A 24,301-nucleotide genomic window follows, 5' to 3' on the forward strand; every position below is an offset into this window, starting at 1 on the left:
AGACTTCAATCCGGAATCCCCAAAATCCAGAATTCAGCTTCCAAAGAGTCCAGAAACCACAGATTTCAAAATCCGCGGAATCCAGAATTCAAAGAATCAAGCATCCGCAGAATTTACAATTCACAGATATCTTAGAATCCACAGAATCCAAAAACCATGGAGTCCAGAATCAACAGAAACCAGCATCCACGGAGACTAGAATTCAGGAACCACAAAATCAGGAATCCACAAAATCTAGAGTCAAAATCCACAGGATTCAGAATTTCCAATATCTACAATTCTGCATCCACATAATCCAGAATCAACATATTTAAGAATCCGCGGAGTCGAGACTACACCAAATCCAGAATTCTAGAATCCAAAGAGACTAGAATTTAGAATCCACAAAATACAGGTTCCACTAAATCCAGCATCTACAATTCAAAATCCTCAGAGTCCAGTTTCACCAAACCCAGAAACCTCAAATCCAGCATCTTCTTATCTAGAATTCAGAATCCACAGATTTCAGAATCCACAGAATCCAAAATTCACAGAGTCCAGACTTCACCGTATCCAGAGTCCTCAAAATCCAGAATCCACAGAATCTAGAAGTCAGAATCAACAAAATCCATAGTCCACAGAGTCTAGATTACAACAAATCTAGAATCCCCAATATCAAGATTTAGAACCCAGAGTCCAGAATCCACAGAATTCACAGAATCAAAAATCCACATAATCCAGAATTCCCAGATTTTTTTGAATGCGCAGAATCCAGAAGCCATGCAGTCCAGTATCTACAGAAACCAGAATCCACATATTTCAGAATACACAGAATCCAGAATTCACAGAGACCAGATTCCACCATATCCAGAATCCCCAAAATTGAGAATCCACAAAACCCAGCATCCACAAAATACAGAATCCACAGACTAGAATTTAGTATCCACAAAATTCAGTGTCCACAAAATCAAGAATTCAGAATCCACAGAATCCATAATTCTCAGAATTCAGGCTTTACCAAATTCAAAACCTCTAAAACCAGAATCCACAGAAATCAGTATCCGCAGATTCCAGAATCCAAAGTGTCCACAATACTTAGGGTCCAGTTTCCACCAAGTCTAGAATCAACGAAATTCAGAATCCATAGAATCCTTAATCTACAGAGACTAGAATTTAGAATCCACTGAACCTCGATTTTACCAAATCTGGAATCCCCAAAAGCCAGAATTCAGAAATGTCAGAATCCCGAATCCACAGAATCCAACATCCACCAAAATGAGTCATTTTCAGCTAGAAAATTTTAGTTCCACTTTTAACTGAGTAGAGAACGTCAAGACTAACTGCTCAAATAAGAGCAATAGAACATTGATGAGTTCCGAAGAATTACTTCAAAATGCCAATTCTGAATCTTCGAAGAAAACACCAAATTTCTATCTATTTCAATTGAACAGTTGGTGTTGGTGCTTTTCATCCGATGAAATGTGGAATTTGGTGGTTCGATAGACAGTAGAATTTTTTTCTCGCTAATAAATAAAGTACCGAAATTTACAATATTTCGCGTACGACATATCTGTCCATCTCTCCCGGCAACAGCAAACTAACGGCGGTATGTATCTTGCACCTTTACAAAACGTACCGCCGTTTCTTTTAAGTTGTACACACACGAGGCGACAGGACACATGCCACAAAAATATTCACTATAGATTTTGTTCTATCTACTCCAACGCGGCAATCGAAACAGCGTTGGATTAGGTAGAACAAAATCCATAGTAAATAGACCTCGACTGCAAAAAGCTTTACACTCGTCTGTAGTGCAGTGTAATGGCGGCAAGCTTAAAATGAAACACGGAGTCGATAATAAATCGTCATATTTTTTTATGTGCGTAGAAAAGTGCTGATATGTTCGTGGTTCGATAGACAGCAGAAGTTATTTCGAGCTGTTTAGCAAATTTGGAAGAATTTTGGTACATAAAATGAGTGATCTTCAGCTAAAAAATTGAGTTCTACATTTTACTGAGTAGATGATGCCAACATTAACTGCTAAAAGAAGAGCAAAAATTTTTGAAACGGGCCCTCTGCATTGAAACGTTAAAAGTATCTTACATAAAGCCACAAAGTGAAGATTACGATACCAAACCACAACACAATGATACAACAGTCGAAATCGTTAACAAAGATTTCTTTGTTCCCATTCCCATGTGAGACTCAATGCCATCCATCCACTTTGAGTCAACATAACAATGCAGTTCATAGCCAAACGAACCAGTCCAGTCTACTTTTAAATCCCCAGTTGGTACTACTATGCCAGGACTTCCCTTTACGCTTGAAATCCTTGAACGTACAACTCACCATTTTCACCTGCACAAGTCTATTGTTCCGACCACTACTCACCGGGCAAGCAAATTCCATTACATTCGTTTATCTTTCCCCTAGAGAGACAGAGAGACACACACACACAAAGAGAGACACTGAACCGGTTCTACGGAACTGCCGGCTGCTGCATCAGCAAAACCCATGTCCTTCCATCGACAGCTGCGAAAACATAAATCACAAACATTAACCCTTTCCCGTCTCTCGTTTCGAATGCTTCCCTTTCCGAGACCGCCGAGGCTTTGGTTGTGAAATCCAATACACCAGCGTGGTCGGCATCGACGGTCTTCGTTGGGTTAATTTGACTATGGCACACAATCACCGGACTCCTGATGGTAGTCCGTCGCGTCCCTACCTTTGGTAGGGCTCGGTAGCTGATTCTGTTTTCTCGTTGCTTCGTTTCATCCCACCAGGAAGAAGGCATTAGGTTACTACAGCTGCAGCATCAAGGATCGGTATCGATGGTGACATCCCGGTGTTCGTTTCGTTCATTCCGTTTGGGGACAATAGAAGGGGGAAGGTGTAGTCAACTTGGTTGCACTTGCTTGCGTTGGCATTTTGTCCCACCCATACTGGTTTAATCCGACATATTTTTACACAATTCAATAGGTAACTTTTTGACCGGACGGATTTTGTCGGAGTACGGTAACGTAGTTTGGGTATCGCATCGTAAGCGAACGGTTAGTACGGGTACCGCATCGGACAATACTTGCCAAAATGGAACATTTTTTCTAGTTAGTTGTGTCCGCATGAAATAAACAAACTGAATGAAAAAATGGTCAGCTAAATAACGGAGCCATGGCTTGCTAACAGTAGAATTTTAGCTGACAGATGCTTGGGCAAAGGTAGTGTAATATGTACGAACAAGTTTTTTTTCAGGTTAGCGGCACGATCCCGAGTAAAAGAACAATTAATTGAAAAATGTCAAAAACTTTTTACGTCTTATCCGCCATATGTCGTTAAATATTTCACCTGCCGCCTAGTTGCCTTTCTGATGGTAAGAGTTTAATAAAAATCACTGGCATATATTAGATATTCCATTACCTCTAAACCCAGAAGTCGTTTGTTTTTCTCCAAATTTTCTGTGTAAGATTACAAAGTGTTTTGTTTTCATCTCGAAATAGTTTGGCACCAGAAATGTAAAAATACATTTCTTATATTTTATTTGAAATAGAATGCCTAATTTACTGATCTAGTACCACACAGTCACCATTTTTCATCGGGCTCCCATCCCACCATCGATCCGCTTGCGTATGGCTTTGGCACATGCACACATGTTGTTTGTTGGTTGTTTGAAGTTATCGGCTTTACCTAGTTGCTGGTACCTATGTTTGAACATTGGCTTTCCTTTCCCTACTGTCGCGTGTAAAGCATGCTTTGATCTGCGTAGCAAAGAAAGGAAAAAAGCACAGATTTTTCGGTCTTCACGTGGCTTTAAAGCTTTACACAGATGGACACGAAATAGAACCGCTTGCTGTGTTTGTATAAAGGCTAAACAAAACGGGATTAGCTATCGTTTGTTTATTTTGCTAAAATGCTGAAACTATGACTCATTATTCAGGACACCATCCTTTTCCAATGAAATTCCAATGAAATATTCTTACAAAATGCTGTCCACATTAATAGCATATTCTGCTGATAATATATATTTAACTTCTAAATATGGTTTGACGCATAGTTCCTCCAGCCCTACTAAGACATCCAGTCCAAATGAAATTTAAAAAATGATGATGTTATCTACTACACCATTTGAACATTGTGTTATCGATCTATTAGTTTTTAGATTATTGTTGATATATTTCATATGACACTATTCCACGCTTTTCTAATCCTTCTTCCTTCTCATCTTTGATCTTCCTTGAGTACTATGGTTGTAAAAATTCAAATACTTCATGTCTTCTAGTCCCTTGATAATCAAATGTTGTTAAAACATAAAAATGTATTTTAAAAGTGCATTTAGTTGAAAAGATTACCAGAAGACTAGGAGACCTAATTCATGAATTTCCTAACACAGCCTTCAATAAGATATATCGAAGTAATTTGCCAGTTGCATCCAGTGATGCCAACTTTCCAGTTTAAACTTTGTTTTTTCTGTATTTTTTCTAAAGAACTTTTTGATAATTATTTCGACACTCTAGATTTATTGGTAAACAATTATCGAAATGGAACCAAAGTTTTACTTTAGAATGAGTTGGAGTAAAATGCTCGACATTTGCGATTGACGCCCTCCATCTCCTCCATAAGCTTCTACAGTTATTTCCGGTATGTTTTTTTCAATTTTTTTCTTCTTCGTCGTCGCCCTTTTCTCTTCCTCCTTCGTTACTCTTTTGGTCTTCCAAAGTTCGCGCGTCATCATGGCCCAATAGGGCAGGACAGTCATGTTTTTTCAAAAAAAAAAAAATCCATCAAATTAACCAGATACCACTCCATGACGCCAAATCAAGCCGAAACAACAACGGTTTTTGGTCATGCGATATCTAAAAAAAGAGTAAGTGCCGTTTTTAGAGGCACTCAGTTTTCAGTTTTGCAAATGGTGTCTTAGATCACGAATGTTTCACTACGTTTGCCACAAGTGCATATGGCCTGCCAAATCAGGTACTTCGAAGCGAATTTCTTCCGCTTGAAACAGCCATTCACAGCAAACATGTTCTTATCCGTGAAATATATCTGTCCCGGTAACTGCTTATAATGCTCTTTGAGGTAGGTCTTTTTATCAATGTCGTATTATCAGTATTTTTGGCCTCTGGACGAAACTTTACGAAGCATCAATTTTTTTTTTCGGCCGAATTCAGCGTCGAAATGTTCGGATTCCGCTTGAAATGAGCAATTGGTCCTCTCTCGTTTTTTAGCGCTATTCAGATTGAAATAGTGAGTTAAGCGAAGCCAATTTTATGAAAAAATTCCTTTAGAGGAAGGATTCGAATCTGCAACCCTTGGGACTTCGGGTCGAACCCGTATGCTATCCCTGGGATGTGATGGATGACGTCCCAGAATAAAACATGATCATGCCTCTAAAACGAGATCACACACTTGCCACCCAACACATTAAATCTATTTAATCTCCCCGCTAGATACCATCAAAAAGTCTTAAATATGGTATTGGCATTTTCGTCAAAATCCAAACAAAAAAAAAACAAATCAATTGTTGGTTTAATTCGAACGGCAGGTTCGTTCCCGTCATACCTCTGTTAACTGGGCAAGGGACCAGAAATTAACAGTCTTCAGTAGCTCTGCTACCCACCTAAATACAATGGGTAATGAACAAAAAATTAGTCACCAGACGATAATAAAAACTCGGCCCTTGGTATCTAACGGAGAAATTCAATAGATCAAATGTGTTGGGTCGAACCTGCGGTTGTGTGTGATATTTAGCTTTACAGGCAGAGTACTACACACTTAATTTTTTCTGCCTAATCTCAGCTTTTTGCCGAAATCTTAACAGCTGAGATCTCAGTAAACAATTTTTTGCCTGAGATCTCAGTAAAAGTGACGTTTCATAGCTGATACTCGAAAAATATTTCACCGAAAATCAGCTAACAAATTTCACTTAACTGAGATATCAGTTTCTAAATTTGCTGATTACACGGCTGTTGGGAAATGACCAAGTCTAATTGAGTGTATACCAATGACGCCAATGCGATAATCATGTGGTGTATTGGACCAGAGTCCCAAGGGTTGCAGGTTCGAATTCTGCCTATGAGGGAATTTTTTCACATAATTGCTTTCACTTAACTCACCCTATCGATCTGTTTTCCCCGTTGGAAACCACCGAACAAGTTTAGTACATGATGATTCGCGAAGCTGTTGATAACACATACTACATGGAGCAGAATCTCAAACACGTGGAACGCGGTCAACATTGTCGTGACGCAGATCTTGACGGCCCTTACGGAGGAAATGGTGTGATGAACAACGAGCGACGATTTCGGGAAAGCAATCATCGACTGAAAACTCTGCGCCGCAGTAAGCTAGATCCACCGCTGGGGACTAGTCGAGTAGACCGCGACAGAGCACCGGATATGAATCGTCGGGGAACCAGTGAACCGGACGCAACGCTCCATCCGGAATTGCTGAACCGACCGCGGCACCCTACCGGTTAACCACTAGAGAAATATAGCGAAAACAAAAGAAGAATCGGTATCGAGAGAACATCATTCGTCGGGGACCTCTCCGTCGGTATAAGCTAGATTCACCGCCTGGGACTAGATTGAGTAGATCGTTACGAGACACCTCCAGTCCCGGGTTTCGAAACGTCAACGAGTCGGAAGCTTTGCTCCGGAAGGAATCACCGGACCGATCTCGGTACCTGGTTGGTTGGCTCGGCTTCGGGAGAAATTCTTTCACCGGGTAATTCTTCGTCGGTACAGGCTAGGCCCTCCGTCGGGGCCTAGACCGAGTAGTTAGCGAACAAGTCGGAAGCTGAATGGTTCAACGAGGATTTGGTGCTAAATGGTAGGGGATGGGAGCCAAAGGACTTAAAGGAGTTGCGGTACTGAATGACACAAAGGATCCGAACGGTTCAGTATATTGGGCAATCCAGGGTTTACCGGCCAGATTGTCCTCGTGGAGAAATGGCCACGCTGAGGAATCAGGCTCAGCGGCAAGATTAGTTGTTTTAGACGGTCGGATGTCCAACGCCATTCGCTGAGTTCAGGGTGTTTTAGAACATATTTTCTGCTCTATACGTGTTGCGGTCTAGCAAGCTCCGTATCTTGATGAGGATATTCCAAGGAGATTCCTTCTGTACGCTTGGGTTTGGCCGATGAACTCAGTAAAACACTCAATCGAAACGGGAATGGTTATCAGATAAGGTATGGAGAAAGCAGACCGGAAGATGTTACCTATTCCTTCTACATGGACGATCTCAAGATCTACACTGTCTCAATTGGGTGTAGTCATCAAACTAGAATCAGTGGTGACATCGGCATGGAGTTTGGCTTAGAGAAATGCCGATCTGCTAAGTTACTATCACGGCGATTGGTCGACACTGGTGGCTACAAGATCGACGAAGGCGAGATGATTCGGGATATGGTTTGTAGCGAATCGTGAGTATCTCGGATTCCGGCGGCTCCCCGGGACATCGAGATCATAAGAAAAGTTCTTGAGTCGAGTGAACTGTGTCTTGAAGTATTTCGTGAAGGCGGGAAACGCGTTTGCTGTTCCCGTATTGACCTACAGTTTCGGCGTCATCAAAAGGAGCTGGACTTACCTGGAAGATCTTGAGAGAAAATTGGGGTAGGTGTTGAGACAAGTAGGAATGCGCCATTCTCAGTCAGCGCTGGAGAGATTCACATTGCCACGAGATGAAAGGGGACTAGGAATAGTCGACATTCAGGTACTCTGCGTAGCACAGGTGCGGCGACAGCGAAAGTACTTTGTAGAAAGTGTCAACCGACATGGACCGCAACTATAGAGCACCTCATCTAGCACAAGCGAACTACAATCTACAAACAGTGAAGGAGAAGAATGTAGAGTGGAAACAGAAAGCTGTACACAGTGGTAACCCTCACCAGTAGGAGTAGCCGTACGTCGACAAGCCTGCATCGAACCGAATCGAAGCCGACATGTTAGCCATCCAGGAAAGGATAATGCCGTCGAAGAAATGCAGGAGCTTTGTTTGGCACCAAGAGATCGAGGATATATGCCGGATGTGTCATTCGAAACCATCGACCACAGTATGAGAGAAAGCCGCGTATTTGCCAACGTGACTTACACCGAGCGTCACAATAGCGTTGCTAAGATTCTGCCCCAGCAATTGGCGCTACCACGTGGTCTTGGAGGAGCTTGTGGCAAACTATCGGTACCTGGCTGTGCCTGCTCTGGAAAATGCCCAAGATTCAAGCTGTACTGGGATCGCGCTGTTCTATCGGACCAAGTCGTACACTACAACCGCCTACTGGTCTATGACAGGGGTCGACGCCCAGTCACAATAATTGACTCAATTGTCAGATATGTACTACTGGTCATAGATTTGAAGGAAATATGGAGTTTGGATGATGTTCCGGAAATTGTTTCTGTTGTGCTATCGACGACTGGTGTCGTTCCGAGGAAGCTTCTGGAGGCACTAAAGGAACTGGCAGCTATCCAAAAGTTGGTGAAACTCAACACCTGCTCGGTCGTCCGATAAGACGATATACCGGTTCCAGGGGACTACTACAGTGTAGTGATCGTTGGAACGAAGGATAAATGCGGCTCTTCTCAAGAAAATGAGAGAGGACCCGGAGCTGAAGAAGTTGGAGAAAACGTCATTGAAACGAGACGCATTCAGAAAGGCGAAATGATCTTCGAACTGAAGCAGGATCCTTCCGTCAAGAGTTCAGCCTACCGCGAGCTTGTTGCTGAATCCTTGGGCAGCAAAGAGATCGAGAGAGCTGTATCACAGGAGGTCATGGTCGATCACGTCCGAAAAAGAACTGACGGGTGCACTGATCAAGCAGTGCAACCTAGATGTACCCTCGACGATCCGGATTAAGGAGTCCAGTGGGGACACTCCACGGTGTTGCCAACAAGTTGGTGGAGTCGTATGGTAGATGTGCCCGCTAATAGTCGTTCCGTATATATTCAGGTGTTAGGACTGTGGACATCAGGCGAGGAGCTGCAAGGCCCCTAACGGATCTGCATTTTGTAGAAAATAAGGATAAAGTTGGTAGACTGTACGAAGCAACCAAGGTGCACAATCGGCAAACCGTAGGACGAAAACGACCACACGACAACCGGGCCTTGAAAAGGGGAAGGCAGGTCAACAATGATGGAGATAACCTAGAGTAACCTCAATCATTGCGATATTGTTGTGGCAGTCGACATCAGACACGAAAGGCGAGGTTGCAGAACCGTATCGTGTTACCGATAAGGGTAACTGGATGATGGTGAATAGTGTAGGGATGGTAGCAACCCAAGTGATGGACGGTTTTCTGTCCATGCGTGTGTGGACATCACACGCGAAGGTTTCGTGGTCGCTAAGATCCACGGGGTATTCGTATGTAGTTGTTATGCTCGCCTAAGGTGGCCACCAGAACAGCATATCCGAATGCTGGACGCACTAACCGTTTCGTTAGTTGGCTGAACGCCGGTTGTTGAAGGAAAGTTTTACGATTGGATCGTGGAGTGAGGAAGCAGTCTGAACAACGCAATAGGGTATAGCTTGTTGATAACCCTGGCGAAACTGCATGTAAGACTGTTCAAAGAAGGTTCCGCTAGCACATTCCGTAAAGACGGCCGGGAATCCGTCATTGACGTAACATTCTGTAGTCTGTCGTTAAAGGATAACGTGAATTGGCAAGTTAGTGAATAGTACACAGAAAAAGAAAGAACTTTGAGAAGGACCTTTTCGTAGAAACGCTTCGTGAAGACAGCATCGCTCCTATTACGGGTGTGTAAAAATGGAGCCGAAGAACTGACGGTGTAGAGGTGGAACGAAAAGCTCAGCGCCTTCCGTACTGCCTTCCCAGAAGCTAGAAGGCGCGCTCAGAGAGCAAAATTTGAGGCAGTCAGGGAAGAGTGTAATGTGACATTCCGGGTGGTCAGGACATCTTTTAAACGTGAAACCGTGCAGAGCAACCCCTCCTGCTATAAGTAGCTGTACAGAGAAGTAGACACTAATACCTGGGTCAACGCTTACCGTGTCTTGGTCAACAGATCAAGGGTCCAACAACGTCAGCTGAAGTGTCCGCTGACAAAATGGAGACTATCGTGAAGGGTCTCTTCCCAAAACACGACCCAACCGCCTACATCGTACGTTAATGCAGACGATGGAAATGGTGGTGACAATGGATTCTTCAACGACGAGGTCCTTACAGTGGCAAAAGGGACGAAAGTGAAGAAAGTTCCGGTCCCAACGGGGCACTGAAGACTGCGATCCTGGCGTTTCCAAAAATGTTCAGGATAGTTCTGCCTGGACGAAGGCTACTTCCAGGATAGATAGAAGATCCAGAAGCTGGTGTTGCTGCCAAAACCAGGGAAGCCACCAGGAGATCCAGCATCGTATTGGTCGACATGACTGCTAGATACTGGTGGTAAACATCTGGAAAGGGTTATCCTCAACATCCCAGTAAACTAAGCGAAAGAGAGAACTTGTTAACTTAGAGCCAGTTCAGATTCTGGAAAGGGATTACGGCGGATGCGATTGACTTGAAGAACGTGTTCAACAGTGAATTCTGGGCGGCTAAATATCGCCGTTGCGTTGCACAGAATACGGGTTCCGTCACACCTGTGCAAGGTTATGGAAAGTTGCTTTCGGAACCGAGTGCTGGTCTACGAGACGAACATTGGGCAGAGGTCGATTAGGGTCACGGCGGTTGTAACTCAAGGCTCCATACTCAACCCTACGCTGTGGAATATGATGTACAACGGTGTATTAACACTGGAACTGTCCAGGCGAGATAATCGGATTTGCAGATGATGTCGTCCTTCCGATAACCGGCGAGGCTCTGAAGGAACTGAACATGTTGACAGCAGAGCCATTAGGCAACGTGGAAACCTGGATGGTCGATGTCAAGTTGCAGTGGGCCCTCCTCAAGATGGAGGTAGTGCTGGTCAGTAATCGTGAAAAAAACAGCGCTTCGTGACACTCAATTCCATCGAAGCATGCGCTGAAGTACCTGTGTGTGATGGTCGTTTGCTGGCGAACATCGGAGAAGTACATTGTAACAAGAGACGTCTCTTGGAGGTTGTCTCATACTCAATATTGAAGTATGGCGTTCCGGCCTGGAATGCAGCGCTGAACTCAAAGCGGAACTGAACGAAGTTGACAAGCACGTTTCGTCTAATGGCTTTCCGTGTCGCCAGCGCGTACAGAGCGATATCGTCGGAGGCGCTATGCCGGGATAATCCCCGTCTGCATCACTATGTTAGAGAATGTGGAATGCTACCAGCGAATGTAAGGAGACTGATCAGATCGGACACGTTGGCTGCGCGGCAGCAAGAGTGGGTTAGCATGGAGGAAGGGGTTCAGTACCAGTCCAGTGACTCATTCCAAATGTGTCGGCGTAGGTTCATAGGAAGCACAGAGAGGTGAACTTCCATCTGACGCAGTTTGTGTCCGAGCATGGATGCTTCCGAAAGTACCTACATCGGGTCGGACATGATTCGTAACCCCTTTACCCGGAGTGTATGCATGTTCAAGAGACACCGGAGAGCATGTGGTCTTCGAATACCTTAGGTTCGGGGATGCTCGAAGGGATCTGCCCGACGTGACAGTCGACAATATCGTCGAAGAGATGTGCCAAGACGCTCCGAGTTGCGGAGGAGGTTCTGAAGGTGGCCGGTTAGAAAGCCGCCGCGAAGCAACGAATCTGGTTAGGGAGAAATTTCCTCGCCCGGCAAGCTCATCGTTGTAGTAGACTTAATTCAGTAGTATGTGGCGTTGCACGGGGCTAGGGTCGTCAGAACGTCAGCGAACCGGACTCCAGGCTCCTCCGGGATCGCCGGACTGACTTCGTTTTTTGGAGCTAGCCTCAATTCGGCGCTAGCCTAGTCCTATCACTAAGTTAGTGTCGGATACTGATGAGACGAACTCAAAATGTATATTTCTCTAAACTTCTTCGAAGCATACCTTAAAGTCGACATTTGACTCGAAAAAATCCTTCATTTAAAATGTCTAATCACCCCGCAGACTCACCCAAATGCTTCCACTTACCGATCTCCTCTAAGGCACACATGAAAACCTCCGGCGCCATGTACGGCTTGGTCCCGGACATACTGCAGGCCAGCCCGTCCGGCGGCAGCCGGGTGGCGATATTGAAATCGGTGAGATGTGCGTGTCCTGCCATCATGTCACGGGGGGAAGAAAACGAGAAGAAAAAACAACATTAAAGCAACATCAGTATCTGCTCGCTAGATAGTAGATACATAGTATTTAGGGCAATCACTAAATTTTAAATGAAAATTCCTCTTCCTTCTATGATAGCACCGTCGAGACTTGGTTTGCATATTTTTTGCTCGTTGCTAAAAGTAGAAGGTGCGCGCTGAAATTGCTGAAGGTGAACATTTTAAAATGTAATTATGAGAAAGAAAATGAGATCTTACGGGCGCTTAAACATCCGTTCCACCTCAAAGATAGGCAAGGCTCGGTACACGGTACCTTCACAGTGGTGGTTCCTTTGGTAGTGTAGGGTGATGTGTGGGTAACGTGATGTCGCTTGTTATTATTTTTTTTTGTAGGAAATGTGTTGCGTTGTTTGGTGAGGACAATTTGGAATGAAAGAAAACAAGGTCAAACATAACCTTCAATTTTTGTCACTCCGATGCATGCAATTCGCCTTGTGATAAACCAAAAATATGCTGGTCAAACTATTCTGAGGTTAATTCGAAGATTCATTCAAAATTCCAATTCGAATTCCGGATCCAGGAACAGGATCCTGTTATGGTGAATATATTCTAAAAACTTAGAGGACTAACCTTTTTTATAAAGAAACAAACAAGTGAAAAATTAGTCCAATAGTTCGAGAACATATTTCAAACTTTTGCTTCTCTATAACAATCCTCATTTCAGAAAGAAATCGAAGATTCAATAACCGCTAACTCATTATTTTCTCTTTCCCTCTAAATATCTGAATTACTTTTGAATTATTCATGCAAAAGTTTCAACAACCCGTTCCTCGCACTTGAGCGAAACGATAATAATCCTCTACATAGTAGGCGACGAGTGGAACCTAACCTATACTTTCACGCCCAGTGTTGCGTTGCGGAATTTCAACTCGGTCGCGTGGTGCTTGCAAATCTAGTTATAATGTTCATCCAAGGCCACCACCACCACCGTCATTCTGCGTTCTACTGTTGCGAATTGTAATTTAATCAGTTCCAAATGAAGGCTCCGAAAATCGGATCCGCGGATGTCAGTCGGTTAATGTGAGGGAAGAGCATTATTAAACGTTTCGTTCGTGTTAATGAAATTGTGCGGAAATATAATTGCCATTTGATATCGCGTCCATCTAGTTTTATGACTGGTATCTTTCAGGCTTCTTTCTTGCGTGCCGGTGTCGGCACTTATATCGGATTTTGTTTTTGCGAGTGGTTTTATCATAATAACATTACTTTTTATAACTTATTGAACTTTGACTTATTTAATCTTTTTCGGATTGTACGCTCTGTCAACATAACTTCTTAAATATTGTAGATGAAGCTTAGGAATATTCTTAAGCTAGCATACGTGACACACAAACGCCCACGCGAGAAAACGAACATGCACAATAACATACAAACGCTCGAGTCTTTTGCGATACTACAAATATTAAAATACATAACATCAAGGCGATCATTCTTACATATATCTACGTTCAGGATCTCGTATTTAGAAAAATTGTCCAGTTTGTGTGTTCACATTTACGAATTTATAAACGCGGTCTCTAACGCCAACTTTCAAATACTCGCTCTTGCGAGCTCATGAATCGTGCTCGTCCGGCAGGTTTCACCCTAAAATACGCAACTCAACCAATTTCGATATATTAAGAGACCAGTGAGACGGAGAAGCGCACTTTATTCCTCCATCTGAACCGTACACTCACAATTAAACATCGGAAAGACAGCCCACGCAAAGATTTAAAAGCCATAGGGGACCATTCATAAATTACGTAACGCTTTTAGGGGGGAGGGGGTTCGAGAAGTTGCTACATATTGTGACATAGGGGGGAGGGGGAGTAAGCTAGATCGTTACGTAACATGTTTTCATCGAAGAAAAAAAATTTTTTTCAAGGAATTTGTTACGTAATAGGGGAGGGGGGGATAACTAAATTTGTGACAATTTGTTACATGGGGGGAGGGGGGAGTCAATTTTGGGCAATTCTCGCGTTACGTAATTTATGAATGGTCCCTAGTTGCGTGGGTAAACGGCCACAAGGCCATACACAAGAACTTATACAGATAAAACTGCCTCATACACGCGACATACAAACGTCCACGCGGTTGAACACGTTAACATACAAACGCGCGAGACCGTCGCGATAATACAAACCTGGTCACAAACGTAAATATTCAATCGTATATAATTCACGCACTCTTACACCCACGATCTCGTAAAGCACGGTAATTAATTAAATGTTTTAGCAGTCTCCGTGCCTCCATATCTGAACCGTATTTCCAGTATATCACAGTCCAATCATGGCCCGCTGCGAGCAGTGCTTTAGTGGATTGCATTTCCCGCCTCGTCTGCAATTGTTGCGAGTGATTTTGACAGAGAGTCAGTCCGAGAATTTAGCTCCAGTTGGATGATTTTTGAATGTATTGTTGCCTTTGCGTTTTTATTTTTTAGATTTCTCTTCAATTATGTTTGATTTTTCTGATATTTTTTAGCTCTATAGCATTTGAACGTTTGTGGTTTTATTTTATATTAGGTTTTTATGTTTATTAATGTTCTTGATTTCTTTTGTTTTGTGCTGTTGTTAAGCAATTTTTTTTTTTAAATTTTTCCTTTTTTTATTTCGACTATGTTAGTCACATTTTCTTTTTATACATTTTAACGACATTCAATTAGCTAGAGATTACTGGGTAGGGAAAGTTATGAAACTTAGAGCCATAGTACTCAAGTGAGAGCAAGGATGTGAAGTAAACAGATCGGAAAACTAGTGGCAGGGTCATTAGAACAGGCTTAATATCGTACGGGCTTAATCTTTGTCTTCTGTTAATGAGGGTCGAGCTTAGGCAGAATAACTACGAATCACCCGAGTTCACTAACATGTGTCCTGATAAAGGTAGACTTGTCTATCTTTACCGTGACAACCGACATTATTTTTTAAATATTTTAGATTTTTTGCCTTTATACAGTTTTATTTATAGTTATATTTTTTCATTTTTTTATTGTTTCTGTTTAATATTATTTTTTCATACCTATTTTTAAAAAAATTACTGATGCCTAGATTTTGAAAAAAAGAAATATTGCTTTATTTTACAAATAATTGTATTTTTTGATTTCTCACATTTTTTGAATATTTTAATTTTCTTTGTTTATTCGATTCCTCTTCATCTGCGTTTAATTTTTCTGATTCACCTTGATTTTTTTTCAATTTTAATGTTTGTTGTTATCTTTGTAACTTTTTTGAATATTTGCTTGTATTTATTTTTTATTTAAATGATCCTTTTTATTCTGATGACTTTCGATTTTCGTGTTATTTTTTAAACTTTCATCCTTGATTTTTATTTTATTTTTATCATATTTAATTAGGTATATTAATTTTCTTTGACTGTTTATTTATTAGACTTTTTTGTCTGTATCTGCTTGGTTTTCTAATCTTATTTAAATTTGATAGGTCTGTGTTTTTTTATAGTCTTCATCATTCTTAACCTTTTCCTTGTATTAATGTGTTCGATCTTCTGTGTGTTTGCGTTTTCTAATTGTTTTGAGTTTTTTTTGTTATTCTACGGTTTCGTTGCTTTTATTTTCCTCTTCTGATAAACCGAATGTTCAAAATTTTCTGATCGCTAGATGTTTTTAAAAAAAGTTTTTGGTCATTTAATCTTTTTCCCCTATTTTTGTTATCTGATTTTATGTTACAGTCTATCTTCTCATCTCGCACAAAGCAGAAGTAAAAAAATCGCTACTTTACAGACATCAGTGAAGCATGTTATCAATCTTATTAACTGCCTTCTCAGGACTTTAACCCATTCATGCCCATGTTGTTTGTGGACAACAACGTTTTTAAGCAGCTATAACTTTTGATTGAGGCAATATTTGCTCACAAAAGTCTAATAAATGTGACTATTGGCTTTCATTTGAGTATTAACAGTTACAAGGATCAGCTCTAGAACTGAAGTTATTGCAATTAGTCTGATTAAACTTCGATGGAGCAGTGCTTCCAGGGACAATTTACGTTGACGATTGAAAGAGAATTTTTCATATAACTTTGTTATGCTGCAATATTAGTGAAAACTGATAAAACTTATCAATTTAGACTATTTTTGGCTACGTTTTCCACGCCGTTGGACTATTGCAAATATTCTAGGAGAATTGTAGTGAGCATTGGAAGGCAAAAATTGAGCAGCTTCTAGCACTGCGAGGGAATGGCCTACCTTTATGAAAAAAAAGTTTCTCGTGTTTCTTGACCTCACCTTTTTCAAGGAAAAATAGTTTTGAAACCCTACATGCATTAGAAAAAAGTTGGGCATGAAAGGGTTAAGAAAACTCGTGTTCGACTCACAGTTCAGGAGGTCAAATAACTTGTAAATATGGTTCTAAATCTTCCGGGGACGGAACCTACATTCAGCTACACCACGTGAAAAATTGTGTTTCGATTACGTTGGAAAGTTTAACCCAGGCAGAAACTTTCCTTTCAAAGAATGACATACAACACGTCGTCTAATAAAATTTGGCATTAGAACCTATATTCCGTACGTGGTGGATGATAGGATGATGTACGTGTAACCGGAGTACATCAAACGAATTGTGTCTCAAGATGGAGAGGTGGAATTACTAGCACGAGAATGACATTTAGAGAAACTTTTTTCGTCCGCATTCCCAGTGGTTTTCTCATTATAAATTCTTCGCGTGCAATATACTGGTAAGTGCGGAGATTCTTTCTCGCCACCGAGAAGCATTTTCTTTTGTCAATACTGTTATCGCTTCTGCTGTGTGTGTTGGTGGTTGCTGATTTCTTTAGTTTGTTCCTTCGGTTTGCGGATTACGGTTGTGAAACCATTTCACTCGTTTCTAGTTGTGTTATTGACGGTGCTGTTTGTTGTTTCAGCTGTACTGGAGTTGTAGATAATTTAGCACTCGTTGATGGTTCAACATGTAGTTGCTTGTAAATTAATTAAAAATAATGAGACCACTGTATTTGTTTTAGTTGTTGTAGGTGTTGCTTTTTTCTTTAGTAATCCAGTACAGGGTTGCAGTTTTTTTTGTAGCACTGACTAGTGAGAGACTGATTGTCATAAGTACACAGCGTGGTTTGAGCACAGGTCGAGCCAGGTCGCAGAATCACGAAGGAAGGGATAGGGTGCTTTAGAGAGATTCTAAGCACCAGAACATTTTAGTCAATGCACGGAAAGAACGTCTACGTATTGCGACAAGAACTGGCGAATGGTGTATGCAGGAACAGATCATGTAGTCGCAGCTCGATTGCGTTATCTTCATAATACACGGGGATCTTGATCTTAGCATTGTCATACTCAACATAGTGGCGAATGTTGTTGACGGAAATAAATTACTCGTTACCATTCGCTGTTATTTTTGAATTCTATCAGTATGTACATGGTGGAACTGAATAGAAAGAACATCAGTTTGCTTGACTATGGCAGTGCAATGAAGAAATTTTATCACTACCACCATAGGTCATTTCGATCTAAACAATTCTTAGTATCGGAAAGAGAACAGCGGTACTTGAGGTGCGTAGCAAAGAAACGAGAATTTGAATTTTTGAGTTTTGCTTGTGCTATTTTGGTGATTTATAAGATTATCTTTTACTAAACGTATTTTGAATTTCAATAAGCTTTTTTCATTCTATAGATTTTTGTTTTATTTTTGAGCTCTCATTTCCTATCAATTCAAATCAATTTTCTTTGTTAATTTATTTCTTAGATTTCTTTTTATTTATATCTATTTATTTCTTATTTTTCTTCAGTTTCGATTTTTTTTTCAATTCATATATGTATCTGAGTTTTTATTTTTGGTTTTTTATTGTTTTTCTACGGTTTCGGTATTCTTTTGTTAAATTTTTTTTAACTCGTTCTTGGTTTTGTTTGAGACTTTGAATTTTCTAAAATTAGAACTTCTTCATTTTTTTCTTCAAATTTTCTTTGATTTTTTTTTATTTTAATAATGTTGTTGTTTTCATTGTTTTTGTGCCATTTTTATACTGACTGCGTCTATATCACTTTTCAATTCATTAATATGTTGGATTTGTTTTCTTTTTATTTATTGCTCATTTTATTATTTTAATTTTCGTTGTTCCATAATTTCTGCTTATATTCAATTTTTTTAATTTTATGGATATTTCTGTTTTTGTTATTTGTTTTATTTGTTTGATTTTTAACTTTGCAGATTTTTCTCGATCCTTTGTTTGTTGATTTTTGATTTCAGAATTTTCGTTTTGATTTTATGGACTTCTTTGATCATTTAATATTTTTTTGGGCTAAAATAAGATTTTTCTCATCTTCATTTTATCATTTTCCGAGTGTCGTTAAAGGGCGAACATGATATTGCGACACATTCAACAGGGCATAACTTTTTTACCATTGGGTAAAAATCAACCAAATTTTGCACACTTTCTCATTGATGTGTATTGTTTACATACTGTCAAACTCGAAGTCGTGTTTTTCGATTCAACGAAAATGGAGGTGAACCAACGCGAGTCGAGAGAACAAATTCTTTCCAAATACCTGGAATTTCCTGACCTATTGCACCGGCGGTTGGGAAAAATGTTGAACATTCACCATTCAACCGTCTCCAGAGTGTTGAAGCGGTTCCAGGAGCGATTGACGTTGGACCACGGCGAAGGAGCTGGAAGAAAACCGGGACCGGAGAACAAAAAGACGGAGGGAAAGGTGAAGCGGATGATTAAAGCAAATCCCAACGTCTCAAGCCGTGATTTGGCTAAAAAGATCGGCATGTCGCAGAGCTACGTCCAGAATGCAAAGAAGAGAGCTGGACTACATACATACAGGTACAGAACTTCCCAAAACGCGATGAGCGGCAACAATCGACGGCTAAAACTCGGGCACGGAAGCTCTACGAGAAGATGCTGACAAAATATGGCTGCTGTGTGATGGACGACGAAAACCGATTTTAAGCAAATTCCGGGGTTGGAGTTTTTCACCGGCAAGAGCAAGTTCTATGTGGACGACAAATTTAGGAAGAAAAAAATGTCGAAGTTCGCCTCTAAATATCTCATTTGGCAGGCCATCTGCTCTTGCGGACTAAGGAGTGAGCCTTTCGTGACAAAGGACACAGTAAATGGCGAGATCTACAAGTCTGAGTACCTCGAGAAGCGCCTTTTGCCGTTCATGCAGCAGCACGACGAAGCTCCGCTATTTTTGGCATTATGTCACTATTCTAAAAGTGTCCTGGAGTGGTATGAGGCCAATTCTGTCCATTTTGTTCCAAAGGACATGAATCCGCCAAACTGTCCGGAGCTGCGCCCGGTGGAGCAGTACTGGGCAATGATGAAGCGGGAACTTCGGAAGAGCAAGAAGACAGTCAAAGGCGAGAAGGACATGTTAAGAAAATGGGGAAAAAACTGAGAAACTGGTACCGGATGACACTGTAAAGACTTTGATGGAGGACATCAAGCGAAAATGCGTTCAATTTTACACTCAAGGCTCCATCGATTAACTTTTCTTTTGATTTTTGAAGTAAATATATGTATAAAACTACCTTAAAATTTTGGTTTGATTTTAAACATTATAAGAAAATTGGCATGACATTTTCGGTGTCGCAATAATTTCGTGTTCGCCCTTTAGAAAACTGACTCAGATATCACTTCGTTAAAAGTTTAATAACTTCTTTTAACAAAGCCGAATTGACTAGCAGTCTTCGACAAAGTTGTAGACAATTAAATTATCTTTCTTATTTTCACTTACAGTGATAATACGATGCATACAGTGCCACCTAGCGGCAAACAGGCGAGATAGTGTATTTTCTCCATGTAAATTGTCGAAAAATCTCATACAAACTTCAGGCACGTTGGTTTAGCTAGACTTGTCCGATTCGCTTTAAATTCGAAACAAGCACTCCTTGTGGGACTAGGAATCGACTCGGGGGTGGACCGATGAAGGTCTTTTTTTCCTGTCACTCTATTGCACATAACCTTTCTATATGAGAAAGGCAAAAAGAAATAAAATCTGAATTTCAAATGCCAAAAACTAATAGTCAAGAAACAAATGCCAAAATTCAATAGAGAAAAGTTCAAAATCGACTGGCTGCCTAGAAAATCCATGCGTTTTCTTATAGCTACTGCCACGAGCGGGCGCACGGTAATTTATTTGTCGAAATTTTTTTCTTAACGTACGCACTGTGAGTTAGAATGTCTTTTAACGCAGTCTTAATAAAGTTTTTTTTTGTTGCTAGTTAGTAAAACAATTTTACCAATTGGCTAGTGAAACATAATTGCAGAACAGTGTCAACAGAACCGAAATCGACGAACAGTGAGGCGGCATTGGATAACGTACCATTACCATTCCTCATGGCATTGTCTTTATCCATATCCATAGCTTGTTTCCAAACAAGCATTTTGTGACATTACAAAAACAACCCTTGTTTCGCAAATTATGTTTCGTCTGCTGTCGCGCGCACTTGTGTCTCATCAGGGGCAGTGCTTGACTGCGACAGATAATCGAAATTGCACACAGTTGTACAACTCGTAGATAAAAAGAATAGAATAAATGAATAGAAAGTCTTACGATTTGCCAACTTAATCGGATGAAAATGCACTGGAGGATCACAATTTTGTCACTAACTAATCCGTCAGATGTTAGCTCGTTCGCTCGTTGTCCGATAATGTATGCCACACAAATGCGTCATTTCGTTCGTCATAAGCAGTAGTTTAGTCCAAAGCAGTAAACGACACAAAGGATAACAAAGCTCATTTTACACAGTGAAAGATGGCCGCAAAAATGACTTGGACTTGGTATTGGCTAACGAGTTTCGTCGTTCAGAAGAAAAATCTATCCCGATTAGAAGATCACTTTTCGTTTGTCGGTTCTCACGGTTAAGAGGGACCGGTCTGTCTTTACCAGGAGACATGTGGGTAGACTTGGTAATTGTACTGCATAAGCTCAACTCCTGCCAGCAGAAGATAAAAGATTAGCCCGTAAGATTTAAGCCTGTTTCTAATGACCCTGCCACGTCTAGTTTTCCGATCTGTATATTTCACATCCTTGCTCTCACTTGAGTACTATGGCTCTAAATTTTCATAACTTTCCCTAATCAGTAATCTCTAGCTAATCGAATGATCACAATAAAATGTTCTCGAAACTAACCTTGATTCTAGTTTTTTTTTTTTATATTTTAGATACTGAAGAGACCTGACTTTTAGCACTATTTGTTACTAGATTTAACGCTTCTCCATCCGTTCTGCAAACAACGAAAAGCCAATGGAAGCATTGCCATACTCTGGCATTTTAATTCAACTGACTGTAAACTCAGCTGTTTACTTTCAATATTTTCAGTTGTCACCGAAAATATTCACCGACACGTTCGCTAAGCACAGGCACACACATCCATAAATTCAATTTATGTCAAAGCGCTGTAGTCCGCAACCTCTCTCCCTCACACGGTCGGCTGACGTGTGATGGCTTTGTTCGAAAATAAATAAAAAAAACAAGCAGGCTGTTCTGAGTTTGGGAATCTGAATCTCCTCCAGGGCGCAATATGACAAACGGGCAGTAATGGATCGGAAAATTGAATTGAAAGCTGAGCCGATAGTCTTCGGGATCAGAGGGTCTGTCGTCGCGAATCGAATGGTGCGCGGTTATGATTTTTTGCATGTTCGCCATCTCCCTCTTCTTCCGATAGCTTCGGGCAAATTTGTCGAAACGATTTGCTTGTGGAAAATCGTCGGTGGTAGGTCTGATACCTGTGTTATCTCGAACAGATCTGGTACGTGTTTTTTCTTAAATAGCTTTAGGTTTTTTAATAGAAAATCTTCAAATAAATAAATTAATGAGGAATATATCTATAGGACAGATTTTGCAAACAAATTATCTCAAATTGAATCGAAATACCAAATCGAGATCGATGAAATTTCCATTACTTTTCTTAAATGAGCTAACAAAAATTTCTAGCATGAAACTGTTTCAAAAACATACTGCTCTCGTTTTCCAATTTTTTTTTGATGTCGAAACCCTCACGAGGGCTTTCAACTGTACTTAACCTAAAATATATCCCCTTATTATGTCCCTGGTTTACATCGGTATTTACCATCTGAGCTCTCAGGAGTACCAAAAGTCAAGAAGCCTACTTCGGAAACGAACAAAAATACATACGCCCCCAGCGAAACTGAGTCGAGTTTTTGCATATCAACTCGAGTAAGCAAAATCTTTCAGCAAACGAAAGAGGCTGAGAATTCTTCAAAAAAAAGAAAAAGAAAATCAAACACACACACAAAACCAGTCTGAAGTCGTGGTAATATGATCCCGAGAAGCAAAGAAGCTACAATTCGATTTCTACAGAAAACAGGGAACCGACAAAAACGGTCCAACATACACAAAATTCTGTCCGGGGTTAAAGTGGCAGTTCGCTTTTTTACCCAAATCGAAGGATAACAACAAACATTTCGCTCCTTGAACATCATCGCCGAAAATGCCGATGGAGGGACAATAGCTTTCTTCTTTTTTTGTCCAACTTTAACCCCCCTCCCCAAGGGTATGTTTATATTGACTTTGTGTGTATGTGTCTATGGATCAATATAGCTGGGAGTAAGCGATTGCGATGCAAGGGTGAAGGTAGGGGGAAAAGTAAAGAGCCCGCAAGTGGAATTTCAAAGCAGATTAACCTTCGAGAGTTTCGGTTGATCCCGAGCTCCAGAGGTAATCGAAGCTTACACACGCGAAGCATGAAACGGTCTCATCCCAATCCAGTCCAGGTGCAGAGTCCGCGTGTAAATCGAAGTAATTTGCCGGTTGAAAAGTTAAAGGCGAAAAAATTCCGTGGGGTCCACTTTCGTACGGTTGATGGTGTACCGGTTTTTCCGAATGTAGATCTTTTCATGCGACGAAAGGGATGCATATTTTACCAAATTACTGTTTTTACTGTCTATTTCAATCTGTTTCCCAAATTAACTCTCGAAGGAAAATTAAATATTTAATATGGAAAAAAATGGACTCCCCTCTCGCAGGTTGATGGGATTGACGGTATTGTAAACATCATCAAGCCACAATATATTCAATAGAGTTATCTAAATATAAGGACCTTCGCTCTTTTTAGTTTTTATTTGCACCAAGTTCTACTACTAGAGGTTAATTAGTTCTCATGTTAATATTCCACCAAACATTATGACTACTGAGGATTTGATTTATATAAGAAGCCCGCTTCAAGATGTTGATTACAATACGCCTCGATAGTGGTGTGTCGGGGAGGCCGGGAGGGCTGATATGAGCCTTTTGTCTGTTCTATACCTTTCCTCTATTCACCAGCTCATAACCAACAATCAACCAGTAACAAATAGATAATTGAGAAAGGATGTGCTATGTGTGGTGGTTGGCTATTCAAGTATTAGTAGTGTTTGAAGTACTAATGTATGTCTCATGTGATGATCATAACTTCAGCTGTATCTTGTACCTATCTAATCTATTACGTCTCTCATATATTGTCTTTTATTTCTTCTTTTCGAGTCCTATACTGCCATTCTACACCCGCCTTCAGCTGGGTCAACAAAGATGGTGATAGTGAACGTCTTAACACTCACACATTCTCAAACGCGGTCTCAGCGGGAACCTACAAAAATGCCATCGTGCACGCGATTACGAATCGGTCATGTCCGAAAGTCTATCCTTGATCCTAGAAGCCTAGGTCCATGCCTTCAGCTGGACCATTTAAGAAAATACGCCCATACCTATTAGACAACACGTCTCATGGCGACATGACCGGGAACCCTATCGATATAAACGATCCCACTCTCTGCCAGAATTCAAACCGCGCACTGAAAATTTAATATCAGACTCACGGTTCGCGCAACCATTCAAGAACATACGTTACAAAATCACGTCAGCGCACAAACGTTAGAGCCCCTCGCGATTTTCCAAGCAACCTACGAACTCGCAAACATGATTACACCCCGGTGATAAGGTGAAAATCTCAGCACTCATAAACTTAGCAACACGATCTCAAGCGTCAACCTACAAACTCCAGCGCTCGTGCCATCATGAATCGGGATCGTCCGGAAGTCTCTATCCTCGGTACCAACAATCTAGGTCCTTGTTAATTAATAAAAAAAATAATAAAATTGAAAAATAACTCCCATATCCACTAGACAAAACGTTCCATGGCGACATGACCGGAAACTCTAGTGATATGGGGTAACTCTCTCCC

The 24,301-nt window shown here is 40.9% G+C and overlaps 1 protein-coding gene across 2 annotated transcripts in view; it reads right to left on the minus strand.

Annotated features, from left to right (window-relative positions):
• Window positions 1–24,301, minus strand: part of LOC131687088 (serine/threonine-protein kinase 32A) — a 279,046-nt gene that overhangs the window by 19,101 nt on the left and 235,644 nt on the right. For both annotated transcript variants that reach the window (XM_058971135.1, XM_058971130.1), the window contains exon 8: window positions 11,984–12,109. In XM_058971135.1, coding sequence (XP_058827118.1) covers window positions 11,984–12,109 — 126 coding nt within the window. The remainder of the gene's footprint in view (window positions 1–11,983; window positions 12,110–24,301) is intronic.

Source organism: Topomyia yanbarensis, chromosome 1 (assembly GCF_030247195.1).
Source record: "Topomyia yanbarensis strain Yona2022 chromosome 1, ASM3024719v1, whole genome shotgun sequence".
Taxonomy (NCBI): domain Eukaryota; kingdom Metazoa; phylum Arthropoda; class Insecta; order Diptera; family Culicidae; genus Topomyia; species Topomyia yanbarensis.